This window comes from Nansenia antarctica (genome assembly GCF_963989245.1).
Source record: "Nansenia antarctica genome assembly, chromosome: 17".
Taxonomy (NCBI): Eukaryota; Metazoa; Chordata; class Actinopteri; order Argentiniformes; family Microstomatidae; genus Nansenia; species Nansenia antarctica.
The window spans coordinates 1,560,231-1,572,628 of NC_137687.1; the positions used below are offsets into that span (position 1 = coordinate 1,560,231).

At 42.6% G+C, this 12,398-nt stretch overlaps 1 protein-coding gene across 1 annotated transcript; it reads right to left on the reverse strand.

The window, feature by feature from the left end:
• Positions 1 to 2,954: 2,954 nt before the first annotated feature.
• On the reverse strand, positions 2,955 to 10,644 carry LOC308172759 (G-protein coupled receptor 26-like; the record flags this gene model as incomplete). Its single annotated transcript, XM_080547710.1, has 4 exons — positions 2,955 to 2,960; positions 5,007 to 5,157; positions 8,166 to 8,279; positions 9,974 to 10,644. 4 exons carry the CDS (start codon positions 10,642 to 10,644, stop codon positions 2,955 to 2,957), a joined length of 942 nt encoding a protein of 313 aa, XP_080403836.1.
• Positions 10,645 to 12,398: the final 1,754 nt, after the last annotated feature.

Sequence of the window (12,398 nt, forward strand, 5' to 3'; positions counted from 1 at the left end):
CCGGCAATTATGAAGCTCTGAACCCCTCCTGTTGTCAGATCCCCGGGCGGAGGCACAGAGGTGCGCTGACATCACCTCCTGTTGTCAGATCCCCGGGCGGAGGCACAGAGGTGCGCTGAGCTCTGAACCCCTCCTGTTGTCAGATCCCCGGGCGGAGGCACAGAGGTGAACCCCTCCTGTTGTCAGATCCCCGGGCGGAGGCACAGAGGTGCGCTGACATCATTTCAGCCGGGCGGCGGTGGGTGGAACTAATTATCCTTCCTCAGGTGTCGGACGTGTTCAGCTTGGCTCTTCTTTGAGTAAAGTAGAAAAGGTGTTTAATACTTTTGACTGACTGTATACTGTATGAGTTAAGTTGTGAGTGTGACTTGATGTTATTTTATAATGTCCACACTAGAATGATGATGATGATGATGATGATGAAGAGAATATGTTTATGTTCGATCACCTGTTTCCTCCTGTCCACGTGTGGAGGTGTCCTTGGGCAAGACACTGAATCCCAAAATTGCTCCCAATGAGAGGGCCGGCACCTTGCGTGGCAGCTTGTCGCCATTGGTGTGTGAATGTGTGTGTGAATGGGTGAATGAGAGGCCGTTGTAAAGCGCTATGTAAGTGCAGTCCATTCAGTATGACCACAGACCGTCCTCTCAATCAATGCTCAGTGATGGTGAGACTTGGCGGTTACAGCGAGACACATGTGACACATTCTGATGCTTTGGTCCTCATATTTAAATTTAAATTTAAAATTATGTAATAATCAGACTTTTCTTTCGGAAAAATGTGAATACATTTCTGCCTTGTTGAAAATCAATGACACATCGTAAGTCAACTAACACAGCTTGTTTTGTGAGTCTGCTAACAATGTAAAGTAGTGTTCTAGTTAACTAGGTAACAATGTAAAGTAGTGTTCTAGTTAACTAGGTAACAATGTAAAGTAGTGTTGTAGTTAACTAGGTAACAATGTAAAGTAGTGTTCTAGTTAACTAGGTAACAATGTAAAGTAGTGTTCTAGTTAACTAGGTAACAATGTAAAGTAGTGTTGTAGTTAACTAGGTAACAATGTAAAGTAGTGTTCTAGTTAACTAGGTAACAATGTAAAGTAGTGTTCTAGTTAACTAGGTAACAATGTAAAGTAGTGTTGTAGTTAACTAGGTAACAATGTAAAGTAGTGTTGTAGTTAACTAGGTAACAATGTAAAGTAGTGTTCTAGTTAACTAGGTAACAATGTAAAGTAGTGTTCTAGTTAACTAGGTAACAATGTAAAGTAGTGTTGTAGTTAACTAGGTAACAATGTAAAGTAGTGTTCTAGTTAACTAGGTAACAATGTAAAGTAGTGTTCTAGTTAACTAGGTAACAATGTAAAGTAGTGTTGTAGTTAACTAGGTAACAATGTAAAGTAGTGTTGTAGTTAACTAGGTAACAATGTAAAGTAGTGTTCTAGTTAACTAGGTAACAATGTAAAGTAGTGTTGTAGTTAACTAGGTAACAATGTAAAGTAGTGTTCTAGTTAACTAGGTAACAATGTAAAGTAGTGTTCTAGTTAACTAGGTAACAATGTAAAGTAGTGTTGTAGTTAACTAGGTAACAATGTAAAGTAGTGTTCTAGTTAACTAGGTAACAATGTAAAGTAGTGTTCTAGTTAACTAGGTAACAATGTAAAGTAGTGTTGTAGTTAACTAGGTAACAATGTAAAGTAGTGTTGTAGTTAACTAGGTAACAATGTAAAGTAGTGTTCTAGTTAACTAGGTAACAATGTAAAGTAGTGTTCTAGTTAACTAGGTAACAATGTAAAGTAGTGTTCTAGTTAACTAGGTAACAATGTAAAGTAGAGTTGTAGTTAACTAGGTAACAATGTAAAGTAGTGTTCTAGTTAACTAGGTAACAATGTAAAGTAGTGTTCTAGTTAACTAGGTAACAATGTAAAGTAGTGTTCTAGTTAACTAGGTAACAATGTAAAGTAGTGTTCTAGTTAAGTAGGTAACAATGTAAAGTAGTGTTGTAGTTAACTAGGTAACAATGTAAAGTAGTGTTCTAGTTAACTAGGTAACAATGTAAAGTAGTGTTCTAGTTAACTAGGTAACAATGTAAAGTAGTGTTCTAGTTAACTAGGTAACAATGTAAAGTAGTGTTGTAGTTAACTAGGTAACAATGTAAAGTAGTGTTGTAGTTAACTAGGTAACAATGTAAAGTAGTGTTCTAGTTAACTAGGTAACAATGTAAAGTAGTGTTGTAGTTAACTAGGTAACAATGGGGATTACTCATAGACACACACCAAATGAACGATATATAATTAAGTATCTATTAACTACAACTAAAGAGAACTAAGGCAATAATCTGATGAGGTGTGATAATCAGTATGTCAGTAGTGTAAGTGAGTGGAGGCAGTGGAAGGTATGGTGAGGAGGGTGTTGGGTGGTGTAAAACAACATGACCACATGGTGCTGGTGGAGAGAGAGAGAGAGAGAGAGAGGAAGAGAGCGAGAGGAGAGAGAGAGAGAGGAAGAGAGAGAGAGAGAGAGAGAGAGAGGAAGAGAGCGAGAGGAGAGAGAGAGGAAGAGAGCGAGAGGAGAGAGAGAGAGAGAGAGGAGAGAGGAGAGAGAGAGAGAGAGAGGAAGAGAGAGAGAGAGAGACAGAGAGAGAGAGGAAGAGAGAGAGAGAGAGAGAGAGAGAGAGAGAGAGGAGAGAGAGAGAGAGAGAGAGAGAGGAGAGAGAGAGAGACAGAGAGAGAGAGAGAGAGAGCTGGGGACTGGAGCCTCTTTTCAGGAGGCAACACAAATACAAATACAAATAAATTGAATCAGGCATCCAGTCTTTCAGTATGCATAGCATTTATTTCAATAGTCACAAATGTGTTTAGGAAAAAATTATACAAACTGCATTTAGCAAAGTTAACCGTTTCCACACATTCACACAGAAGGTAAAACTGTACGAGAGTAAACGTGTCACTGTAACCTTTAACACTAGAACAGCCATGAGGGGTTACCTGTGAGTTAAGAAAAGTGTTCTATCTTTGCACTCGATCAAATTTCAGGACCCTCCTTTCATGACTTTTCCTAGACATGTGCGTTCTACCACCCAGTATCCTTACATTTTCAAAATCACATCAGGATAAGCTAGTATGAAGCTATTTAGCCGTTTTTCTGTGTAGGAAGCAGGCTAATTTACAAGCGGCCAACTAGTGGTCGTTGTGTGTAAATAGCAGCTTGAGCATTGTAAAGAGGGGCGGTAAAAAAGGCATGGCTGTTCTAGTGTTAACATTAAAACTGTTAATTTGTTTTCCTGATGACAGCATGAAGACTCAATGTATAATTAAAGAGTGGGCTAACACACTATTGTGTATTACTATCACATCCAAAGACAAAATGACCCTGTTTTATGTGTGATGTTAAAAATACAACACAAATCAAAACATAATAACTTTACAGCCATATTAACATAATGTACATTATCAACATACACAAACACACGCACATTTTGATTTGCTGTTTCACCTTATTTAAGGCAGGTTTATTTGCAGTTATTTTAAGGCATCATTCCAGATATCAGTAAGGAAACTAATTGTCAACTGCTTGATACATGTTATCATCCCTATTTCATGCTGTATGGGGTGCAATTGAAATGTTCCAATAGGTAAACAATCAGAAGAGTTATCCCTGCTCTTGTGATTTCACAAGACCAGTTTTTATTACAGTTCCATATCGGGAAAGGCACTCAATGTTTTTGGCTTTGGACAGCTGGATTGGGATCATACTAGTGAGCTACTGTATATGCTAATATGCTACTGTGTACTGTATCATCATTATTGGTTCAAACTTACTTCAGATTGCGATACTCTTAATTCAATTCTTTAGAGAACAATGAGGTAAACCTTAACGTTGCAAATCCATCCACCAGAAATATCAGTCATTGTGAATCCTGGTGGTTTGCTTGACATTCACTTAGACCGGTGGTTCCCGGTCCACGCCATTTTTGTAGTCCTCCACCATCGTTGTAGTTCTCCACCATTTTTGTAGTTTTCCAGCAACTGTGGGTTAAGATATGTTTTAAATGCACGTCATTAATTACATCATATTAATCAATTATATATATAAATTATACTTTTGTATACGGATTTATCTAATTTATAGGAGGCGCCAACTAGTGGTCTTTGTGTGTAAGTAGCAGCTTCCCATCCTAAAGACTATGGTCATTTGACCCCCGAGGCAATCACTAAATACTTATAACTTGTGAAATGGATTCACTGTTTCGTCTGCCGTAGGCTACTGGGTTAGTGATACATGGCTTGTAAACAAACGTACCTTTTAGGACGTGGTCAAAAGTAAAGACTGTGTGATCATCTAATTATGTGTAGTTATGTGTTTTTAGCATGATGATGTTCTATCGGCATGTTGTGATGCGCTAAACATGCAGTTACATGTTCATAGAAATGTTCCTTTTTAGGTGCTAGCTACTAGCTGCTGTTTTGCGTGTGTTTTGATTCAGAGCGAGTTTCTCCCGTATATGGTTTGAGGTGTACCAACATTCAAATGAGCATATCTTCTTCAATTTCAATGTACACATCATTTGAAAGCTTACAATCTGCACTTTCATAATCTGGATTTTTTTTTTTTTTACCTTGCCCTACTTGAGGACTCTGGGGGGTATTCCATTAACGTCGCTAAAGGAAAATCCAGGCTTATTTCTTGATTAAGTCTCGAAACCTCGAAACCTCAAAATAAGCCCACATTGTTGTTTAGCGACGATGATGGAATACCCCCCTATCACAAATAGTTACAACAACAACAACAACAACAACAACAACCCTGTCAGTTACCCTCTGTGCTTGTTGTCCCGGTCCCTCCCCTCAGTGCTGGGCGGGGTCTCCTCCTCCCGGTCCCTCCCCTCAGTGCTGGGCGGGGTCTCCTACCCTCTGTGCTTGTTGTCCCGGTCCCTCCCCTCAGTGCTGGGCGGGGTCTCCTCCTCCCGGTCCCTCCCCTCAGTGCTGGGCGGGGTCTCCTCCTCAGGACCTTGTAGGTCAGGTCGCTGCAGCTCTTCCTGAACTGCTGGCGGAGGAGGGAGTAGACGAAGGGATCGCAGGCAGCCTTGCTGTAGGCCAGACACTTGCAGGCCACGCCCCAGTGAGGGCTGATCGGCTCTGGACTGACGAGCTCCACCAACCTGTCAGTACCAACACAGAGACACCTGTCAGTACCAACACAGAGACACCTGTCAGTACCAACACAGAGACACCTGTCAGTACCAACACAGAGACACCTGTCAGTACCAACACAGAGACACCTGTCAGTACCAACACAGAGACACCTGTCAGTACCAACACAGAGACACCTGTCAGTACCAACACAGAGACACCTGTCAGTACCAACACAGAGACACCTGTCAGTACCAACACAGAGACACCTGTCAGTACCAACACAGAGACACCTGTCAGTACCAACACAGAGCCACCTGTCAGTACCAACACAGAGACACCTGTCAGTACCAACACAGAGACACCTGTCAGTACCAACACAGAGACACCTGTCAGTACCAACACAGAGACACCGGTCAGTACCAACACAGAGACACCTGTCAGTACCAACACAGAGACACCTGTCAGTACCAACACAGAGACACCTGTCAGTACCAACACAGAGACACCTGTCAGTACCAACACAGAGACACCGGTCAGTACCAACACAGAGACACCTGTCAGTACCAACACAGAGACACCGGTCAGTACCAACACAGAGACACCTGTCAGTACCAACACAGAGACACCTGTCAGTACCAACACAGAGACACCTGTCAGTACCAACACAGAGACACCTGTCAGTACCAACACAGAGACACCTGTCAGTACCAACACAGAGACACCTGTCAGTACCAACACAGAGACACCTGTCAGTACCAACACAGAGACACCTGTCAGTACCAACACAGAGCCACCTGTCAGTACCAACACAGAGCCACCTGTCAGTACCAACACAGAGACACCTGTCAGTACCAACACAGAGACACCTGTCAGTACCAACACAGAGACACCTGTCAGTACCAACACAGAGACACCGGTCAGTACCAACACAGAGACACCTGTCAGTACCAACACAGAGACACCTGTCAGTACCAACACAGAGACACCGGTCAGTACCAACACAGAGACACCTGTCAGTACCAACACAGAGACACCTGTCAGTACCAACACAGAGACACCTGTCAGTACCAACACAGAGACACCTGTCAGTACCAACACAGAGACACCTGTCAGTACCAACACAGAGACACCTGTCAGTACCAACACAGAGACACCTGTCAGTACCAACACAGAGACACCTGTCAGTACCAACACAGAGACACCTGTCAGTACCAACACAGAGAAACAGAGAAGAATGGAAGCATGTCTATATGTGACATGTCTATATGTGTGTACGGTCTTGATCATTCGGTCCGCATGTCGGCAACCGATCAAAATGTTCAGACTTTTCTTTTGAAACACGAAAACTAACGTTTCAACGTTGTTGAGAATCACAACACAGACTCGCTAGTCAAGCCAAAACACGGCGAGGCAATGGATTCGGTGAGTAATCCCGCCACTGCTACCTAGTTAACTAGAACACTACTTTACATTGTTAACAGGCTCACAAAACAAGCTGTGTTAGTTGACTAGCGATGTGTCGTTGATTGTCAACAACATGGAAATGTATTCAAATGTTTAGAAATAGCGTCGCCGGCATCATGCTCTACAAACGGAGGCACACGAGACCACTACAGTTCATCACTATATACAGGTGCAACTCAAAAAATTTAGAATATCGTGCAAAAGTCCATTCATTTCAGTAATTCAACTTAAAGGGTTGAACCTAAATATTATATAGACTCATTGCATTGTACATATGCATGATTATACTTTTCAGAGGGCTGACATTTCGGTATTTAAAATCCTTTTCTTATTGATTTCATGTAATATTAAACATTTCTGAGATATTTAATTTGGGGTTTTCATAAGCTGTAAGCCATAATCATCAAATTTATAACAAATAAAGGCTTTAAATATCTCGCTTTGCATGTAATGAGTCTATATAATATCTAAGTTTAACCCTTTAAGTTGAATTACTGAAATAAATGAACTTTTGCATGATATTCAATTTTTTTGAGTTGCACCTGTACTGTACAGTGAGTGTAATCTCCTTGAACCTTACATTACACATCTATAAACATATGGTAAGTATAACATTATAACTACATAGAGCATCATTAACGTTTCATGAGTGTTCATTTAGTGGTGGGAGCACCGACATGGATCATTGATACGATTTACAAAAAAAACTACTTAATTTTGACACACTGTCATAAACTCATGCTAATTATTGGAGCTATAGTTCTGTACAGAGCAATAGCATCACGTAACACCTCCACATGGTACTCCTCTGTACAGTGTGTGTGCAGAATGTGTGTGCAGAATGTGATAGCTGTACTTATTGACCAGTGACCGGATGATCTGGGTGCAGCTGTCATGTTCACAAATGTTGACGATCCCACCGTCATAATCAGATTCCCTGAAGGAGTCGTTTCACTGTTGGACCTCTACTGATAGTCAGCTTTAACACTAGGAGAGCTTTAACACTAGGAGAGCTTTAACACTAGGTGAGCTTAGAATGATAAGGTTCTATCTCCGTTTAGAATGATAAGGTTCTATCTCCGTTTAGAATGATAAGATTCTATCTCCGTTTAGAATGATACGATTCTATCTCCGTTTAGGGCATTCCATTATGTTTTGTGAGATGGAACCTTTGTATTTTATGAATTACTAACTAAAATATGTCAACATTTTAAAAATAACACCACACAGGCATTAATAAACACCTAATGGATCAGATTATGTAAAAAACTCACTTTCGACCAAAAATGGAGATAGAACCTTATAATTCTAACCTCACGACTAGGAGAGCCGAGCCATGTTCACCTACTCTTAGTGCGTCTCTTTGGGGGTCACATTTAGAACGGGAAGCTGTTACTGACACACAGAGACCACTAGTTGGCGCCTCTTGTAAATTAGCCTGCCTCCTTATCCTGATGTGATTTTGAAACCCATCCCACTCTGCACCCCCCGACACCCCTCACCCCCCTCACCCCCCCCCCCCCCCCCCCCCCCCATTACACCCCACGTCACCGTCCCTTCCTGTGCTCACCTGGTGATGACGTAGGGGGCGAAGCAGACCACGAATGTGCCAATAAACGTGCTGATCTTCTTTAGCGCCCTCTGCTTCCGGTGCCTCTGTTTAGTCAGGCAGTTCTGGCGCACACTGCCGAAGAACAAAGTTCACCATTACCACCCCAGTGGGGTAAATACGTCCAGGGGGGTATATACGGCCAGGGGCATAGGCACATCACATGGAGAAGGGCAAGTCGTGAGCTTAGAATGATAAGGTTCTATCTCCGTTTAGGGCAGTTCAGAGATATTGAGCGTCAAAGTTTTTACATTCCATTATGTTTTGTGAGATGGAACCTTTGTATTTTATTAATTACTAACTCAAAAATTTCAACATTTTAAAAATAACACCACACAGGCATTAATAAACACCTAATGGATCAGATTATGTAAAAAACTCAATTGTGACAAAAATGGAGATAGAACCTTATAATTCTAACGTCACAAACTCACTAAAGGCTAATGTAAGCCGGTGTGGTGTCCTGGCTTATTTGTTTTTTACTCAAAGAACAAACGTGACACGTTCTAATGCTTTGGTCCTCGATGTCGACAACCAATCAAAATGTTCAGACTTTTCTTTTGAAACGTGGAACTACGAATGATGTTGAGAATCACAACACAAACTAGTCGCTAGTCAAGCCAAAATACTGCAACAATGCAATGGATTGTGTGAGTAATCCCCACTGCTACCTAGTTAACTAGAACACTACTTTACATTGTTACCTAGTTAACTAGAACACTACTTTACTTTGTTAGCAGGCTCACAAAACAAGCTGTGTTAGTTGACTAGCGAGTGTGTCATTGATTTTCAACAATGCGGAAATGTATTCACAATTTAAGTCAGATTATTACATCGGATCCCGACATGAGGACCAAAGCATCAGAACGTGTCACAAAAGCACGTTGGTGATGTCCATGGAGCTATTCTGGAAAGTAAGACTAGATGTTAATGAGAGCACCTGTCAATAAAATGTGTCAAAAGGCTGTTTGACCCGGTGAAGGGTGTTTGGTGGGTTATATTTAACTCCTGGTACTGGAGTTAAATATAGCAGCAATTGGAAATCATTTTAGAAGGAGCTAAGAAAACACTAAGTATCTCCCAAAATACACATACTTTGACCTAAATGGCAATTTTATTGTGTTGCACCTGGATGTCATAACAAAATAAATGACTTAAGTGGCCTTTTAAGGTTGGATTTGAAGCCCAACTTGGCTAACAAAATGGAAATTGAGAAATAATCTATGTCTGGAGAAAATGTTAGAATTAGCTTGCTCACATCTCTCTTTCACTGAGCACTACCACAGTACAGCATGTCAGGTAATACCAAGCTGGTAGGCATGACAACGTTACTTTAATGTCGGGAGGACACAACAATGCCTGTTGATGTTTTGTACTTGAGTAGAAACTGATCATTTCACTTTGTTTAGCAATATGAAACTTGTTAAATAGCCTAGAGTCAGCGCTATTGTGTCTAGATATGAGATATTGTATTCAATTGGGATACTGGCAATAGGTCTACCAATGTGAGTTACTCAGTAAACCACTTGCCATTCTATCAAGGTGGGCTAGAACATGTTTGTGTGGCTTTTAGTTTGGATAGGTTTCACATTGAGACGAAAACAGTGGACCAAACGTGTGGTGCTGAATTTAATCGTGATGTGTTGGTGGCTGTGTGAGTGACCAGCATACATTATTACGTTTGAGTCATTTTGCTATAATCAAACGTTGTAAGAAGAAAACATCTACTACACGAATCAAACACAGACACACGTCGTCAACCATCTCACCTGGAGTGGACATCGACAAGCAACACCAAGGTCTGCATAGTAATCACCTCGATGCGTTTGCAGTGACGCCTGGCCACTTGCAGGACTTTCAGGTATGTCACACACAACACGATCAAGGTCAGGAAAAAAGTCAGCGAGTGCAAAAGCACCGTATAGATCATAAACTGTGCATGGTTCCCTCTGGCATTGCAAAGCGTAACGCACGACGCGTAAACCCGATGGTGCCCAAACCAGGAGAGACGCGCGGCCACCGCCGACAAGGCGAGCGAGTGTACCCACGTGTATCCGACCGCGATCCCCGCGTACAGGTGTCTTATCCTGGAGTGATAGCACAGAGGGAACACCACGGCCACCCATCTGTCGATGCTCAAAGCTGCCATGCTGAGCATGGAGTTCGCGTGGAGAAACGTGTCCAGGAAACCGACTATTTGACAGAAAACACCTCCTCCTGGATGCCACTCGCCCATGATCAGCCCGGCCAGGGTCAGAGGCATGTTGAACACCGTCAGAAACAGGTTGCCGAGCGTCAGGTTCAGGATGAACAGTCCGGGCACCTGCTTTCGGATCTCCGAGTTGTGCAGAAAGCAGATCAGCACCAACACGTTGGACAGCAGCGACACCACGATGACGCCCGCTGCAAACACGGCGATGGCGATGTCCACCGTGTGCATGGTGCATGGTGCAAGGAGTCCCGCTCACATATAAGGACTGTGCATTGTGCCAGAACTACAGTACGAGATCCACATCCATCCAGCTCCACTGTTGTGATGTCCTCTTGAGTTTCTGCTTCTTCTTCAGGCGCAACTATGGTGAGTATAGCCGGAAGACACATCCAAAGAGGCTGTCATGGATCTAGTAATGCAATAATGTTTCCAAATAATTATGTCCTGGCTGCCATCCCTTCTCATGATTTCTTGTTGCGCAATTGCGCACTGCATGGGTTGATGGACAACGTTGCAAACGCGCAGCTTTTATATGCTGTCCGTTCCGCGTCTCCTGGGACGCTTCTATAGATGTCACCCCACACCCACACTCATACTATTTTTACCCGCCCTCCAAAAGCCACCCAGAATGGATCTGTCCCCTTCAAAAATAGAAACAGATGATCCATTGGCTGACTTGACTGATCGGTCGTATATAGTGGACACCGTGAGAGGCTGTGCAATTAAATGAATATTTAACATAAGCCTATTATTTTTTAAGCAAACTACTTATATCTGAATCCGATGAACAGTGTGCTCTAATAGGATTAGCCATGTACATGAAAACGCATTAACTCATTGGGCAAGGTTTAAGCATACCAACTAACTTAGCTTGAAGCATATCCTCATAGTTATCCTTGCTTTCCATTGTAGTTACTTTAGATGACTAATGTACTAATGTACATAACGGTACTGTATGGACGGTTATCCTAGCCAATGTGTGCCATATCAGTACATTAGTCTACTTGGTGATCCACACTGACAGACACACTACACAGGGTCAGTATCGTCGTTTGCGTGTCATGCTTGGAAGCCCTCACAGCTGCCTTTCTTTTAAAAACACTGCTTTACCATTACTGATGCTTGGCTAGTCCCAACGAGGCCTGTATGGTCCACTGCACTGCTATCACATTGTCTCCTTATAGGCAAACACACACACACACACACACATGTACACACATACACACACACACACACACACACACACAGACTCTCATACACATGCACACTCACAGGACGCAGGCTGTGTTAACACTCACACACACTCACACACACTCACACACACACACACACACACACACATGTACACACACATACACACACACACACACACACACACAGACTCTCATACACGTGCACACTCACAGGACGCAGGCTGTGTTAACACTCACACACACTCACACACACACACACACACACACACACATGTACACACACACACACATGTACACACACATACACACACACACACACACAGACTCTCATACACATGCACACTCACAGGACGCAGGCTGTGTTAACACTCACACACACTCACACACACTCACACACACACACACACACACACACACACAGACTCTCATACACATGCACACTCACAGGACGCAGGCTGTGTTAACACTCACACACACTCACACACACACACACACACACACACGCACACACACACACACACTCACACACACACACACACACACACACGCACACACACACACACACACACACACACACACACACACACACACAATAGTACATGAGGGAAGATGTCAAAAGGGTTCAGATGGCACGTACAACAAGTGTACAACCATGACATTTGCAGGATAATGCACAAACAGGATCCTTCTTGTTCTGCAACAATAGTGTATCTAGACGTACATCAGAAGCAGACGTACATCAGAAGCAGACGTACATCAGAAGCAGACGTACATCAGAAGCAGACGTAC